The sequence below is a fragment of the Sus scrofa genome, chromosome 8, assembly GCF_000003025.6.
Source record: "Sus scrofa isolate TJ Tabasco breed Duroc chromosome 8, Sscrofa11.1, whole genome shotgun sequence".
Lineage (NCBI taxonomy): Eukaryota > Metazoa > Chordata > Mammalia > Artiodactyla > Suidae > Sus > Sus scrofa.
Window position 1 is genome coordinate 72665618 of NC_010450.4, and position 17288 is coordinate 72682905.

The 17288-nt window shown below is 46.0% G+C and overlaps 1 protein-coding gene across 14 annotated transcripts in view; it reads left to right on the forward strand.

The window, feature by feature from the left end:
• SEPT11 (septin 11) overlaps window positions 1-13556 on the forward strand; it is a 135533-nt gene extending 121977 nt beyond the window's left edge. For 3 of the 14 annotated variants that reach the window (XM_021101474.1, XM_021101469.1, XM_021101477.1), the window contains 3 exons: window positions 2927-3059; window positions 4370-4557; window positions 10370-11978. In XM_021101474.1, coding sequence (XP_020957133.1) covers window positions 2927-3059; window positions 4370-4557; window positions 10370-10394 — 346 coding nt within the window. In that variant the 3' untranslated portion in view covers window positions 10395-11978. Of the gene's footprint in view, window positions 1-2926; window positions 3060-4369; window positions 4558-8109 lie in introns of all 14 variants that reach the window. The other 11 variants (XM_021101476.1, XM_021101471.1, XM_005666786.3 and 8 more) reach the window with 9 other exon arrangements.

Sequence of the window (17288 nt, forward strand, 5' to 3'; positions counted from 1 at the left end):
ATCAGGCCCCTTTGCTACCCCCCACCATTTCCACCCACCAGGCTGCCTGGGATCCCGGGAAGCCTGGAGGGCCAAGATTCCTGCTGCAGCTGCAGCTGGGCGCCTCTGCTGCCTCTCCCTTCGCATTGGAGCTACAGGTTCTTTACTCTTTATCCCGTATATTCGGAGCAGACATAGAAAAGTAGTGCTTCTCCTCTGAGAACCCCACTTGCTCACCTCCAGCGGCCCTCCTGGGCAGGCGGGCTTATTTGGAAAATGCAAGTTGGCTTTAAACCCCATGCCTTGGCAGATAGCAAGGTGCAGTGAACTTGGCTTTCCTTTCCTTGGAAGCCACTGCTTTGCAAAGGGCCTGGCCCCTCCCCAGGGGAGATCCTGGCCCTGAGGGTGCAAGAGGGAACCTGCTTGCAGGATGGCACAGTTAGGGAAAGGCAAAGGCCACACTTGACTTGAGGGACTTCCCAGAGCTTCACCTTTGAAGTCATCACTCCTGGAGGCTCATAGACATCTTTTCGCCCCTGTGAATTCAGGGTGACCTGGGAGGAGTGTCAGGGAAGGACCTGAGTCCTCATGGATACTAGTTGCATTTGTCACCACTTAGCCACAATGGGAACTCCTTGTTACCATCTTTTTAAGTTGAAGGACTTTTCAGAATGTTTAAGACAAGCAGTGGTTGGCAGACTATGTTTCTTGACCCAGGAGTGTCCCCCTCTGGTTAGAAAGAAGGGGGGAGTGTGTTCATTATCTTAAAATCAACAAAAACTGGGTCACACCCCCCCCTCAGATTTCATAGCAAGGCCAAGTCATCCTCTGCCTTTGGCAGTTCTGACCCAAATAATAGTGATAAAGTGTTTATTATAGATGTTATCAAGCAAAATCAAATTCATGGATTACTTTATAGTTTTGTTGTCAATGCATTTCTCTGTCTCTATGGCGCTGTAGCTTATATTTCATGTCCAAATATCACAATTAATATTAACCAACCTTAGGGAGCTCCCATAGTGGCTCAGCGGAAACAAATCTGACTAATGTCCATGAGGATGTGGGTTCGATCCCTGGCCTCGCTCAGTGGGTTAAGGATCTGGCGTTGCTGTGAGCTGTGGTGTAGGCCAGTGGCTACAGCTCCAATGTGACCTCTAGCCTGGGGAACCTCCTTATATGCCTTGGGTGTGGCCCTAAAAAGACAAAATATATTTATATTAATAATATGTATATTAATGTATATTTAAACATATAAACATATTTATGTATATATATAATTAGTATAGTTAATATTTAGTATATATTTATAAACATGTGGTATATTTAATATTAATATGTCATGTGTTTAAATTAATTATAAATTAATGTTATGTATAAATATAATGTATAAATGTACTATATATATATATATATTAGCCAACATTAATGTCAGCCAAAGTTGGTGTGGTCTCATAAGATAGTGTGAAAGCCAAATGTATCTCCAGAAACTCCAAACTCAGGGTTGCCTACTGATGGGTAACACTCCTGGTTCAGGAAACCTTATTTTTCAGCAGCCAATGGAAGTGTTGACTATAGAAGCATGGACAATGCTAACGAGCACATTTTGTAAGTGTGTAGCTCTTTATGAGCATATATCCGCACGCACACACTTCCCCACCACCTGGATCTCCTCTGTCTCCTTCTACGTGGACAAGTGTGGATGCTGGGGAGCCCCAAGCTTAGGGTCGCCCACAGGGGCTGTCCTTGTTGGAAGCAGCCCTTCGGATGAATTTGGTCCCTGGGCAAAGGTGGACAACCCTGCAGACTTGTGTTAACTGTAACAATGCTTGTTCCAGGGAAATTGCAAGCGGGGAGAGAGAGAGAAACTGTACTTTCTGGCAAATGTTTCTCTGTATGAATGTGGGTGTGGGTGTCTTTGTCTCTAAGTTGTGTTACCAAAGGTGCCTTTTCTGTAACATATTTTCTCTGACTTGGAGGTAAAACTGAGTCATGGCATTTGCTTTAAAATATTGGGCCCTGAAGGTCCCATCATGTCTCAGTGGTTAACGAATCTGACTAGGAACCATGGGGTTGCAGGTTCGATCCCTGGCCTCGCTCAGTGGGTTAAGGATCCAGCGTTGCTGTGACCTGTGGTGTAGGTTGCAGATGTGGTTCGGATCCTGCGATGCTGTGGGTGGCAGCTATGGCTCCAATTGGACCCCTAGCCTGGGAGCCTCCATATGCTGCGGGTGCAGCCCTAGAAAAGACAAAAAAAAAAAAAAAAAAAAAAATTGGGCTCTAAGTTCTGTAGGCAGTCAGGAGGAGGCCGAGGTTGAAAAATACAACGCCACCCAGCTCTGTTTACAACTGATAATATCATTTACAGAGTAGCCATTGTCTATAGTGTCTTTAGCTATACTGCTGTCTCCTCAGGGGGCTCACTGAGTCTCTCTTCTAAATCAGGGGCTGGAGGGCAAGGACCATTTATTGAGCCCTGAGGCTTCGTCTCATGCTTGACTCACTCCGCCCACCCTTACCTCCTCTAAGCACATCCCTGGAAGGTACCGTATCCACATCTTCTGTAGGGAACACTGAGGCTGCAAGGCTGTGCCCTTCCCACAGTCAGTCTGTAAGTTGCTCTGAATCCAAAACCAACCAGTTCCAGTGCTAGTCTGATCTGGGAGATACCGGCCAGCCCAAGCTTCCCCTCTGTGAATATGGGGTGGGTGCAGCTTGACCCATTAGTGCTACACCCAGCTGGCTGCCTCATCTCTGGCTCCTGATGTGCTTGTCCTTCTGATCGCCACGTAATTGAAAAGAAGATGGCACCACTTTATGTGTCCTTGATTGAACCTGGTAAGTGGCAGCCTTACCTAGTTTGAGGAAGTGGCTGGGTAGACACGGTCTGAACTGGAATTTCTTACTGTGCAATTTCACGACACTGTTCTTGGTTTGTGGCTTTGAATAGCCTTCAGGAGACCTACGAAGCAAAAAGGAATGAATTTCTGGGAGAACTTCAGAAGAAAGAAGAAGAAATGAGACAGATGTTTGTCATGAGAGTGAAGGAAAAAGAAGCTGAACTGAAAGAGGCAGAGAAAGAGGTGAGCCACGTGTCCTCCGATGAAGGGAAGACCCAGAGGCCCCGGGCTGTGCTAAGCACTTGCTGCATACAGTCTATCCCACGAGCGGCCCACAAACCTGGGCAAGAGAAAGGACAGCCAGTCTTGTCCCCATCTCACAGATGGTAACACTGAGTGTCATAAAGGTTACGTGTGTTCTTCAGTCAGCTGCCTTGTTAGGAGCAAAGCCAAGACTAAAGCTAGATCTTAGGTCTCCAGACCCTGTCCCCTGAAGCTCCATATTTCCTCAGGTTACAAGTGATGAAACGCAAGATTTGGGCTCGTGGGACTGTTGTGTGTTGTCTTAGCCTGTCTGCCGATTCAGTGAGCTAAGCAGCGGGGGGCCTTTCACCCGTGTGCTGATGGGGGATGCGGGCTTCCCACTGGGGTGCTTGCTCCGTATCCAGCATCCTGCGGACTCCCCCTCATCCTCCACACCCCCACCAGGGTAACTGCTTCCTAGAGTATCCCACCTTTCTGCTGTGACACTCCTCCCTCGAGAGAGTGAGCCCGAAAGAGAGGTTTGCCTTGGATGGTAGATAAGGAGCATCTCCAGTGCCTGACCGAGAGCTTCATACATTCCAAATGCACTTGTCTAAATAGTTTCCTCCTCGTCCCCTGTTAATTTATCTTTGTAAAGTCTACTGAAACTTAGAGGTGATTTAAATAGCTAAGCCCTCAATGTAGTTTTGCTGCAGAGAAAGGGAAGTTGAGCCTTCTTCGCTATTGGCTTCAAATATCAAGAGGGCTCTGGGTAAAAGTTTAGAATTATCTAGTAAGAATTTTTTTCTCCCTCCCTCCCTTCTTGCTTCCTGTTTTTGTTTCCACATTGTGATGCTTTTCTAAGTTCAGTTTGTCAAAGGCCAGAACTTTCTTCCCATCCTCTTCTTACTTGAATAGCCTGTGTGCAGATGTCTGTGGTGTGGCTGTCTCCAAGTAAATGTATAATGTATGTTTCAAAAAAGGACCAGAAGTCAAGAACTACACTTATCCCTAGGGTGAGCTTCTTATTAGGAGCATGGGTGATTTTTATTTTCTTCTTTATACTTGTTATAAGGAATATGGATTTTATTAGTAGAGCCAAGTGCACAAGGATCCGCCTTAGTTCCAAGGGATCCAAGTCTCAGGAGGGTAGGGCTCCCGGGGTGCCCCACACCCCCTGGCTGGGCGCCATCCAGCCCCTCGCTCCCATCCTGGGGGCCCGGCAGGGGCACACGCGTGTTCTGTTTCTGAACAGAACCAGTAAGCGTCCGGTTCTCTTCGCCAAGCTTGTCCCCTCCTCTTCTCTCCAGCTCCACGAGAAGTTCGACCTCCTCAAGCGGACGCACCAAGAAGAGAAGAAGAAGGTGGAGGACAAGAAGAAGGAGCTGGAGGAGGAGGTGAACAGTTTCCAGAAGAAGAAGGCGGCAGCTCAGTTGCTCCAGTCCCAGGCCCAGCAGTCTGGGGCCCAGCAGACCAAGAAAGACAAGGACAAGAAAAAGTAAGCAGGTGCCACCCCCGCACAGGGGGCCCTCTAATAGTTTCTCCCTCTTGCATGTCTCTACTTTTCCCCTTTACAGACTGGAAACTGGTCTGTTACCTGAAAGATGAGAGCAAGTATTTTTCTCTTCCGTGCAGGGAAGACGATAGAGTTTTTAAAGTATTTCTAAAGGGTACACAAACAGTAATTTATAAAACTTGCCCACACGGTCTAGCCATCAGGACCAGGGTGACCTATCGTCTCCAGTAGCATCTTCTGCACCAATCCTAGGACTCGCGAGAAGACAGTGTATTTATTTCTCTTCTCTACTTTCTGCAGACAATCCTCATGGGCTCCTGATAAAGAGCATCCTAAGATTAGGACTGCTAGAATTATTTTTCTATTCTCTGTTGTAAGGCCTGAGACGCCAGTCATTGAAAGTGTCGTCCCCCGAATGCCAGATTTGCAAGAACTGCTAGTGGCCACTAGGTTTCCTCTAAATTCAGTGACACGATAAATTATTTTATTGTGACATTGGGATCAACATGTGCATCCAGTTAAGACACCTTCACCAACTCTCCAGACCCAGCTATAGCCACACAAAAGCATTTTCAAAGATGGCCTTGATTTAAGGTGCCCAGGGGTCAGAGTCTGCTCTTGAGTTGTCGCTTCCTATGATCCTCGAATAGCAGCAGGCAGAATCCAGTGGGAGACCTGGGCCTTCCTTGAAATTCTCCTGTGATCTGAAGCTTTACCCAGACGCCCTTAAAGACGAGAGGGTGCCGCATTATGACAAGACTGTGGGTTTGACAGTAAGCTCAGTGGTCAGGTAGAGACCTTGGAGGAAAACCTTAGCAGGACCTCGTGGTCAGCCCGTGGGCGCCACCCTCCTTCGTTTCGCGTGTGGCCTCTCAGGGCAGCAAGAAGGCAATGCAGAGTGTGTTTCAGGATTCCTGCTCTTCCTTAGATGCTGAGGTTCTAGGAGCGAGGCTGACAACTAAGGAAACAATCAAGATGTTGGGACTCGAGTAGGCAAAGAATTACGTTCTTACACACACATAGCAGGCAGGATGGAGCCTTCACGGCAGTCAGGGCGATCAAGTCCTATCGCAGGGGAGTGAGCGTCACAGTGGGGGTGACTTCATCTCGTGAACATGCAGACTGGCCCCCAGGAATCTTGCAGCATTGCCTGTTGTCGAAGCCAAAATGTCAGTGACACAGAGAGAGTCTGAAATTCTGCCTTACGGACTTGGACTCTCCAGGCTCTGAGGCAGCAGAAAATATGAGGAGCGAGCAGGGGAGCAAGCCCATTTGCTAAGCCATTGAAAGTCCGTGTCGGTGGGCTGGGATTTGACTGGGGTCGGCACAGACCAAGTGACCAAAGGACTCCAGGGGCTAAACATTTAGTCATGCTGGATTAAGTCTAAGAGTAACTACCTAGAGAATAATCCAGCTCAAGAAAGCACACTGTAGCTCCGCAGGTGGGCAGAGCGTTCCCCAGGCAGGATCAGAGATGAGTGACTTTTCCAGTGAAGACAGAACGAAAGCCATTTGGCCTCAGACCCTTGTTGATCCAAACTAACCCAAGATAAAAATAGGGGTGTAGGGTGTGTGTGTGTGTGTGTGTGTGTGTGTGTGTGTGTGTACATCTATAGGCATGAATGAGACAGAAAAAACTGCTGACTCACGGTTTAGGAAACCCAAAGTCAGGTTATTCTCACCCTGAAGCACAAAAGTGTGCAAAGGTACATGTTTTAGAACTAAAAATGTTTATAAAAGACCAGCACTGTTCTAAGGATATTCTCGTGTATACTGGATGTGCCTTTAAGCAATAAAAATTCCAAGAGCTGACCAGTATTGTGCCTCCATTTTAAAAAGTCCATGTAATAACCAACTTCCCCACGTAGGGAGGTTTTTCTTGTCCTTTTGACCATTTTAGATGATTTTCTCCCCCCCACCTCGGGCCTTAGCCACGCCTAATGCTTTTCAAGTTCATGTGACGTATGTGTGAATTCTATTTTCGCCTTATTTATATACATTCTCCTTTGTCATTAATGGACTAGACTTAATTGGGGACACAGGCGTCACCAGATCTCGTGCCTGACGACAGCATGTATTTTTTGGTGGCTTCTTCTGGGTTCCTAACCTTTTCCATCCTTGCCCGTTCACATAGCGAAATCAAGTGCCAACTGGAGGCATGAGGTCTAAAAGGAAAAAAAAAAAGAGGAAAAAAAAAAAAATCCCTTCTCTTGCTGCCAGTGGAGAGTTTTGGTCAGAGGGGACCACAGACAGACAGTAACCAGGGTAACCAGCACAGCACTTTGAAAGTAAACAGGAAGCTCTTTTCTCCTCGAGTAGCTGGAGGAGATGCTGGAGTTGCCATACACGCCGCTTAGGAGCTGGCTCTGTTCAAGGGCAAGGGAGAAAATGAAGAGAGGGATGCTTGTGTATTCACCTGCTGTCTATTTTTCCACCTCAGAGCTTACCTCCGTTTTTCTAACAGTTTCCAATTCTGTTTTCTCTATGCTAATGACACGCTCCCTCTTTAACGTAGGTAAGGCTTTGCACTTCTCCCTGACCTGTAGTGGCATGAGAACACATAAGCTTTCCTAAGATTACAGACAAGGTAGAACTAACCCTGGCCCTGCCATTAGCTGGACCCCCACCTCCTGCCATCTCTGGCCACCAAGTCACTTTCCTTGTTTGCGGCTACACCTCAGTGGTGGGACTGCCCGAGGGTAAGTTGCTCCGTAGACGGCCTTCACCTGCTCTGAGAGCTTTGCACAGCTGCCAGCAGGCACTTTGCTGGCTAAGATGCATCCATTCCAAAGGGAAGTTTTAAAACCTATCATTTTAAAACTGGACCTGCCATCTGATAACTACAGTGTACCCATTCATCTACTCATCTTTGCTCTTTGTTACAAAATAGTTTGATTCTTGCTAAGGAATGAAGTTGCATGTTTTGGACTTGCCTCAATTGAGACCTGTGGACCTGGGGATCTGGTGCCGCTTGGTACCTGAGCGGGGGGCAGTCTCCTGGCCCTGCGGCAGCCGTGACCCTGTAATGATTGGCCTTTCTTTTTCTCCCCCTCCCAAGTAGATCAATAGCATGTCCTCCATCCACTGTATCCCAGTTGCCCAGTTAATTGTTCAAAGACATTTCTGGCATATTTATTCTCTGACTCCAGCAGCTCAGAAGTGGAAGACGCAGCTCCTATTCAGTACCGATGTGATGCCCAAATCTGATAGATAATGGTTTTGTGTCATTTGAATGAAACTCCCAACAGCACATCGTTCTGCCAGAACATATAGTGGTTTCAAGAAGTCAACTCGTGAATTCTGAATTACATGCAAATGGAAACTAACTGTGTGTTCTCTAATTCGGTATTGAGATTTTGCTTTTGCTTGTCGTGTAGAATAGCTTACTCAAATTTTTGGTTTTAATTTCTGTCAGTTCCATAATCATTGCATGAGCATTCACCATCACCAAATGCTGGTGCTGGCGCTCCTAATTTTCTTTCTTTTTAGTTTATTATTATTTCTAACTTTTTTGTTTTGTTTTTTAACTTGCAGTGCAAGCTTCACATAAAGCCTGGCAAGCCAAAGGATGGTCCGCATTCACCTGCTTTTGCAGTAATATCGTATCTCTGCCATCTGTGTCCTTTTAGTTTGGTTTTATTCTTAGTTTTTTTTTTTTTTCCCCCTTTCCCCAGACACCATATAACTATTAACTCATGTTGCTGACTGTTTTTGGGTGGTGGAAAATGGTAGAACAAGAGAATAACAGGAAAAGCTGTGTGCAGCGGGACTTTGTTTCTGGAAAGCAAATGATTTGCCTGTTATGCCTGTCCCAAGTGGCGGCAGGAAGCATGCCTGTTCTGTTCCTTGTATGTTGCTTTGGAAAGCGGGAAGGAGGAAAACCTGTTGCCGCCTCAGCAGCCGAATAGCCATGACAGCAGCTTGCTTTTCTTGATGATTCATCCCCATGATGGCAAAGGCCCTCGGCCCCCTCTGTCTCTTCGCCACACCTGGCCCAGACCAAGGCAGCTTTGTCTGTAGGCAGAATGGGGAATAAGCTGGCCTTGGATTTTTTTTTTTTTAATTACTGTAATAACATTATTGGCTTGTGGGTCTGTTCAGACGGTCTCCACTTATGGCTTTCAAAATGGGTCTGAACCCCCCCCCCAATTCCTGGCCAAGTTGGGTTGTAAAAAGAAAACGATGACTCCGTTGGCTTTTATCAGGGCCACTTTGACCCTCTCCCAGAGTGCCATCTGCAAGGCCGGATTGTTATTCCCTTGCTTAGGAGAAGCATCCTCTACCAAGGCTCGGAGGGCTTTCCACAACCCGCTCACTCCTTGCAATGTACCCAGTCTTCTGCAAACGCGCCCAAAGCCACAGGCTGAGGCGGGGCGGGGCGGGGCGGGGGTGCTAATGACTGATTCCCGGATATTGGTGCTTCTAATAACATTTTTCAATAAGTATGGGAAGAACATGTCCAGAGAGACTTCACATAGAAAGTGAGAGGGGACCTTGTCATGCTGAGGTAGAACCGGGGAGGGCATGACACACGCCCGTGAGTCAAGAGCGCAGCCCTGGACCTTCCGGTCCCCTTTCCCTGCACGGTTTGCTTTGGATGTCTGCCAGCAAAGGGACGAAGACATAGGACCGCTGCTCTTGCACGCGCAGTTGTCTTGCAGGAATTCCCTCACCTTTTTCCTCGCCGAGACGTGCTCCCCCTGGTGCTCCACCCGTGGCCTGTGGGCGAGGGTGGAGACGGAGCCGTAGGCAGGACCTGGACCGCTCGGCGCTGCTGTGGGAGGCGCACCTGCTCTCCTCTCCAGGCTCTGCCTTCCGTCAGGCTGGTCTTCCATCCTCTGGATGTTTCCCCCCCGAGCTTCCTCTCTTCGTAGCCTCCCGTTTCTTACTCGAAAGAATTAACATTTCTCATGAATCCAATGCATCACCTCTGCATTTTCCTTTTGGCTTTCACTAATCAGACATCAAGTAAATAGGATAGAATACACTGCACACACACACACACACTTTTTTTTTTTTTTTTTTTTTTAAATGAATGAGTCTCTGGTTGATTCCCATAGAGAGTCTTTTCCCCCTTCTCTTCATCCTTGACCACACTTAGGGGAAAGAAAGCATGGTCTTCCATGAACTGATTTTGGCCTAATTAGGCCAAGTAAGAGATCAGTTCCGTGGAAGCCCAGACTAAGCTTCGATGGAAACTAAGCCAGAAGCGACAATAGTGGTGTACAGACGGGCTTAGGAGCTACTGGAGCATTGCTTTTGTTTTTGCTTCTGTTTTTGTTTTTGTTTTTTTTAAATGATTTTAGTCTGAAGCTAGCAATGAAGCAGCCAGATATGAGATAGCATGCTGATTCTAACCATGGGCTGAATTTGCTCGGATGCTCTGCACCAGACAGAAGCTTGAACGCTTGTGTTGTATGCTTGCGCCAACCACTGCTTGTGTGAGCATTTTGTGCCTTGTAACAGAAAATAACTTCTAAATTCTAAAAATGCAGTTGTCATTTTCCATGCATCACAAAAGCCCTTTTCAAGTGAGCCTAGCCGCAGGAGGCATCCAGCTGACTTTTTGATTCCAAGATTGTTGATTGATTGGATTGATTTTTTTCCCCCCATTCAATTTTTCGCAGAAAAATAAATCATCTGGAGAGTCAGGGAATAAAACGTCAAAGGAAACATATAGAAGCTTAAAAAAAAAAAAGAGTTGCTTCTGAACTTCTTTCTGCCCCTGCTCCTCCGCCTGTTTGGTTTGTTATTGCTGCCTCTTTTCTTTCTGTACCTATGCCTTTTTTCACAGCAGTCCTTGGCTCTGCACGGAATAAATGATACCCTCCAATCTAATTGGATATGCTTTCCGCCTTGGCATGTAAGTAAGAAGTAAGAAACCTTTGAGGTATTTTTGACTTTTTTTAAATTAGGGAAACCATTGGGAAAGGTGGGTAGGGAGATAGTGGTTTGCGTAGCCTTCGTTTACAAAAACAAAAAACCCCACCAAAACCCCACATGCATTTCAAATGGCCCACATTTGTATCTTTTTCACAAGAAACAGATAGCTTTTACTTCCTTGATTCCAGACTGGGAATCAGAAATGACTAACCCCAGTCTGTGTTCTGCCCAGCGATGTGGGTTCATTGGCTGTCACAGTGGGTTCTTGGTAAAGCTAGAATAAGAAACTACTCCCTTTCACTGGAAAAAAAAAAAAAAATGAAGAGGAAATTTTTTCTTTTATGCTAGGCTGCCTTTATGACTGCGAAATCTTTAGGTGACCTTGGTTTAATGGTCTTTCCTTTGTGCTAAGTACTGCTGAGGATCACCTTTTTCTTCTTCTTTTCTTTCTTTCTTTTTTTTTTTTTTTTTTTTTTTTTTTTTTTTTTTTTTGCCAGATAGCTCTTGCTGGCCTCTCTCCACATCTTTTGTTGAAACACATAAAGACCATCTTTTCGCTGCTTCGGGACCTTAGCTACCCGTGACAGGTGTAAGCGCAGTGAGAATGTGGTGGAGACGCATTTTTGAAAATTTATTGGCAGCTCAGAGACTGTGTTTTCCCAGCTTAGGCCCTGTATTCATTGGTCAAGGTTTCCTCCAGAAAGGCCACCTCAGCCAGGAGAACATTTATCACACTGCTGGGCGCAGGTTTCTGTTACCTTCCTTCCGTCTCTGCTTTGTGGTCCCCCAGCAATAACACTCACTCTTGCTGTCTTGTGCATCTCCAACAGGCAGACTCAGTTTCCTCCCTCCGGACATGTCCATACGTGTTTCACACGCAAACTGTTGAGTCGGGTTTTTCAGCTGTCACCAGCCCACGTCATACTGTCTCTGTGTGGTCCTCCCAAAGCCATCCGTTCAGGTCCCTTTGCTTTGCCATTTCCAAGTGTCTGAGGTGGTCGAGTCTCAGCTTCCAGAAGTCTTGGTTCTGGGGACAGGAAACCTAGATGGTGACTCTTTAGGGGAAGTGGTGGCATACAAAGTCTAGAGCATATGGCAGTATGAAGGGAGTTTTTAAAATAAATCGAAGATGAAGCTGTGAACAGCATTAGAACTTTGTCTCTCTGTTCATTTGAAACTATGCTGATATGCCTTAAACTGTAGTTGTAGCTCATTGTCATTTTGCTGTTTGAAAATAACCAATGTGTTTTTTAAACTGTTGTATAATCTACCTTCAGTGTTAATGCCGAATTGTCATCTATGTAAACTGCATGTTAGACACGTGTCTTTTTTTTAAAAAACTAAAATAATTGTATCGATGTGAAGCGTATCCTGTTTGGAAGTGTGACAGTAATCCCTTACGGACGTCCCCGGTGATGTGGTGTCTGTTAAGGCAGGAGCATGGCGGCCAGGCCATCTATGCATTTAGCACTAGTGCCAAGACGTTACCCCCGGGGGGAAATATATTTTTACCCAAACACTGTGTGCCCTTTTGTGAGTTCTTTTTAGTCACCGTTTGATATGCAAATGTACACATGCTTCCTCTGTTGGATAAAAGAAAGAGGGATGAAAGAGTCTCGTGCTTTCCTGCCTTTGTCTGGACTTCACACGTTACCACCTGGGCAGCACCAGTTCCGCCCGAACGCTTGCCACGTCGTGTCTGCACCGCACATCCCATCTCTGCCACCCTCCCTCCTCCCCACCCCGTTCCCTTCCCCTCCTACCCTGATGAGCGCCCCACGGCCCCGGCCCAGCTGGGGCATCCTCTTCCCCGGCCTCTGGTACCCGTGCCACCGCCACTGCCCCCCACCCCCACCCCGAGCTGGGCTCCTGAGAGTCACCTCTTTACTGACACACTGCGGTTCCTTCACAGTTTGTTGTAGAGACGCTCCTTTTTTTTTTTTTTTTTTAATCTTTTTTAAGCCTTTTAAGAATCAAAATTTGAACCTGAACCTTTCTTTTTTCTCTTCTGTAGCTTCTTCTTTCTGTAAGCGTCCTGTTGACAAGCCCTACTCTCTCCTAATGGACATAGAGCATTAGAAGAGCAGGAGCTGTCTGTTGACACGTGTTGGGGAAGAGTTACCTCCTTTCCACCATCGCCTCCCGCCCGTTCTTTTAAAGTCTGGGTCACATACGGCACTGCTGTTTGTCCATGTCTGTTTACAGACCACTGCCTATAGTGGTGGCTAATACTAAAGAGACTTATCACCACCCAAACCAGTAATACCAGTAATACCACTTAAAAGGAGATTGAGTGAAACAGAGAACTTGGGCCAAAACCCCAGGTAGCCATGTGTGGGGATCCTCTCGCGTGGCTGTCATGTTCTTGAAGCTGCTGACCCAAGACCTCATGGACTGAAGCCAGCGCGGACCCTAATCTGAGGGTCCACAAACTTGATCTCATGTTAACTCCAGGCCTCTCGGTCCCATGAGCAACATTCTCAACAGCCCCACCAGGACCCTCAATCGTCAATCAGGTCATAAGATCTAGGCAACAATTTTCCTTCCTTTTGTTAGTTTTATGGGTTATCTCGAAGTTTGGGATTTTTTTTTTTTTAATTTGATACTGCATGAACAAAGATGACTGCAATTTTAAAATTTGGAGTGTTCTATTGATACAATGTTTCTATTTTTCAGCTGACCGTCTGCCTCTTGAGAGAGAGAAGTGGGCCTCCTGCCTGTAAATTCAGGCACCGTTGTTTAATTTGACTCGTTGTTACCTGCACCCCTCATATAAGTTTTCTGAGCTTGGGATTCTATTTTGAAAAAAAAATTTTTTTCTACTTAGTTCTCTTTTATGTATTGGTTATTCCAACTTGGTTTTGGTATCAAAATTATGCCAGTTGTAAGCTCAAGGGGAAATTTAAGTGAAGTTCAAGCTATAGAATTCTGTTTACGATGCTGTCCGCATCTCAGATACAGCAACAACACAAAAATCCCTGTGCTGTCAGAGGATTTTGACCTACAAGTGACTCAATCATGTTTAAAATGTGCCCGTGTTGGGTAGGCGACTTTCTGCCTCTGGGACTCAATTTATACTTAAAGGTAATTGAAAATAAGTTTCTGGACCATCCCTGCCTTTTTATTTATTGAGAAGCTCCTCTTTACCTTATGTCCAGGGTTCCTGCGTCCTGGGCCGTGGGAAACAAACCCCCAAGTCCATATCCTGTGCCAGACAGCAGCAGCATTAATGATGGTTCTGACCCACATTTGCCAGTCACCACGTGGCTCTCTCCGCTGTGTCTACAAAAAAAGATCTGCTGGAGATCACTTAAAATGCACCCACATGCAAACACAAACACACACACACACACACTTCTGCCAGTTGAGTTTGTGGCTTCTAATGCTGACTCATTTGGTATGGGCTAGACTCATGACTCCATAATTTTATTAGCAGTCACCATTTAGGGGCAGTTTTCATAGTCAACAAGCAATTTTCAAACTCATGTCTATTTTAGAGCATGAACATACATTCTAAGTTACCTTTTAATTTCATTACTTGTCGGTAGTCTTTGCTTCCTTCCATCATTTTTTCAGCCCCAGAGTAGGGAGATATTGGTGGCCTGAGTTGCAGTTGGTTAATCCCTTCTATTTAAGAATGGTAACATTGGAGTTCCCGTTGGGGTGCAGTGGTTAACGAATCCGACTAGGAACCATGCGTTTGTGGGGTCGATCCCTGGCCTCGCTCAGTGGGTTGAGGATCCAGCGTTGCTGTGAGCTGTGGTGTGGGTCGCAGACAAGGCTCAGATCTGGCGTTGCTGTGCCTCTGGCGTAGGCTGGCGGCTACAGCTCAGAGTAGACCCCAGCCTGGGAACCTCCATATGCCGAGGAGCAGCCTTAGAAAAGACAAAAAGAAAAAAAAAAAAGAATGGTAACGTATACTGCTGTTGAAAGGTGAAATAATGAAGCAACAGTCCCTGCCTCTTGAATCATTTAATTCTTGGAAAGAGGTTATTTAGAGCAACTGAATGAGCATGCTGGCAAGAGGCTTTGAAAGACACCTTGTTAAGTGCAGTAAAGTCAGGTTCATCTGAGCCATTAAGTGATGGAAATGTCAGAGCCTTCCCTTCCCTGGTACTCTATGGTTTCCAAGGAGAGAAATCAGCTAGGGATGTGGTCAATGGTTTAGGGGGTGGATGGATGGACATCAAGTCCTTAACTGATGCTAAGGCTGGACATGCTGTCAGTTTTGTAAGTGAAACATCCTATTGTGTGAAAACCACTGTAATTACTAAGTAGAGTAATTGGGTTTATTCTTGAACTCCTTATTTTTAATATCGCCTTTATCCTAGCACTCATTTTAAAAACAAATTCTGCATCAGATTGTAAAGATTTTTTAAGGCATATTTAAAGATCATGTTAGGTTTTTTTTAAGTAGAGAAATGTGTAGTTCATTGCTGCTATTCCCTTTTTGGTCCTCAGGTTGGAGGAGGTGTAACAATAATCGTCCTGGAGTTCCCATCGTGGCTCAGTGGTTAACGAATCCGACTAGGAACCATGAGGTTGCGGGTTTGATCCCTGGCCTCGCTCAGTGGGTTAACGATCCGGCGTTGCTGTGAGCTGTGGTGTAGGTTGCAGACTCGGCCCGGATCCCACGTTGCTGTGGCTGTGGTGTAGGCCGGCGGCTACAGCTCCGATTCAACCCCTAGTCTGGGAACCTCCATATGCCGTGGTAGCGGCCCAAGAAATGGAAAAAACAAAAACAATAATCGTCCTGATGGGAGCGGGTGAGGGTGCTGGCCATTCATGTAGTTCTCCAGGGAAAGTGGACCGCGGACACCGCTGGTCCAGTACGCTGCTGTCCTCTGCTGATTTGGCATTTTACTTCAGGAGGTTCCTTTTCTTCCTGTTGATAAAGCCAGTAGGTTCTCAGGTTCTCCTGACTGACCCACTAAGAGGTACGGAAGCATCCCAGGGCTGACTATCACCAGTAGCAACTATTTGCTTATCCCAAGCTAGATTGTTGAAAAACAGGGAGAGCAGAGCCATCTAAAGCAATTACCATTAATAGCAGGCTTTTTATTTTTTATACAATCTTAAAAAAAAAAAAAATCTTAGTTGACTTCAGGTACAGCCTCTGCCTTACTGTTCAAAGTGTATTCTGGATGGTGTTGTCCAAAGACTGGCAGAGCACATGTGAAAAAGAAAGATTTAGTATGTGCTGAGCTGGGCTACGTAAAATTGTCATCTTCCCTATATGCTTGGCCATATATTCTTCCTTATTTTGGTTATTTTTCTGCCTATCATTGGCCCAACTTTTGGGTAAACAGTTGTGCATACCTGAACAACTAAATACATAATTTTTGCTGTATTTAAATGACATTTCTATGCAAGACCTTTTGCTTTGCAGATGACTGTCCTCATTCCGCTCTGGAGACGGACAGTGTTGGCAGTGCGGCTCCCTTTGAGCATCCTTGTCCTTGAATCCTGAAGACCATGGTATTTAGTTCTTGTGGCTGATACCGTCTGGCTTTCAGATCAGTCTCTAGCGAGCAGCTGGCAGGCACCCTCAGGGTGGAGTTGAGATTGAACATGTTGAATTGTGAGCCTCGGTATCCACTCACCTCCCTCTCCAACCTTCCTATCCTGACAGGTAGCTGTATATCAATGAGATTTTTTGGTCGTTAGTGGAACATTGTGAGAGGTACAGAGGGCAGATTTCACATCTTCCTCAAATCAGTTATTTGTAGTGTTGGGAGTTGAATGGCGTTTCAGTCCACCATGGAAACTTCCTTTCAAAATCCTGGCACCCGGATCAGAGGAGACAGAGGTTATTACAAGGTTGGTCCCTGTCCCAGCAAAAAATGTGTAAGGGGGATGCAAGAGAATGTTCTACAAAGAACTGCCTGCTTCACCTTGTCTTCTGGGCACAGTGCTTTTAAACCTCTGAAGAGTTGCAGTTCTCGCTCTGTCTGCTCTTTAAACCCATCCGTCTTCCCTACCCCGTCCTGTCTCCGAATACTTTTTTTTTTCTCTATAGTGCACCAGGCCCAGGTGCTGGGCATGCAGTCAGTCACTACGAGTTGCACTCATCTCTCTGTGTGCCTCGTGCACAGCACATTTGTGGAGTAAAAGAAAAGGGAAGCCCCGCTGAGTTACTGAATTGTGGAGAGCAAAGCCCACCCCCAGCCCCCATTGCTTTTCAGTGATTTCTTTCTTAAGGTCACCCTTTTGGAGTGTCCTCTTGCCTGACAAAATCAGCTGCTTCTGAGAAATGAGAAACCAGTTCATTGAGCCTATGCTTTCCCACTGACCTGCTTGGTTGTATCCCTCAATAAGGCCAACAGTTTTGGTATCTGACCTGCTGCCAAGGTTGTACTTTTTACGAGTTGAGAAAAGGAGAGGTTCAGCCTTAACTCAGAAGCTCCTGAAAACTTAAAAAACCAAAGTTGTGTGCCATTCTCGAATCACTAAGATGTAATTGCTTCCCTCAAATGACGACTTTTCAGTAAGAGGTGGCCCAGGGAGAGTTATGTCTATTACACATACGTCTTCCATCATCAGCGTCACTACAGATCGTCTCTGATGTAAGATAGTTTGACTTGGGGTTTTTTGACTTTATTATAATGTGAAAGTGACACACATTCAGTAGAAACTGTAATTCTGAATTTGGCTCCTTTCTTGAGCTAGCAGTATGCAGTATGGATACTCTGGTTTTGCTGGGCAATGGCAGCGAGCTGCAGCTCCCAGTCAGCCCTGCAGTCATGAGGGTAAACAGCTGATACACTTAGAACCGTTCTGTTTTTCACTTGAATAAATTCTAGAAGATATCTGACACTTTACTATAGAAG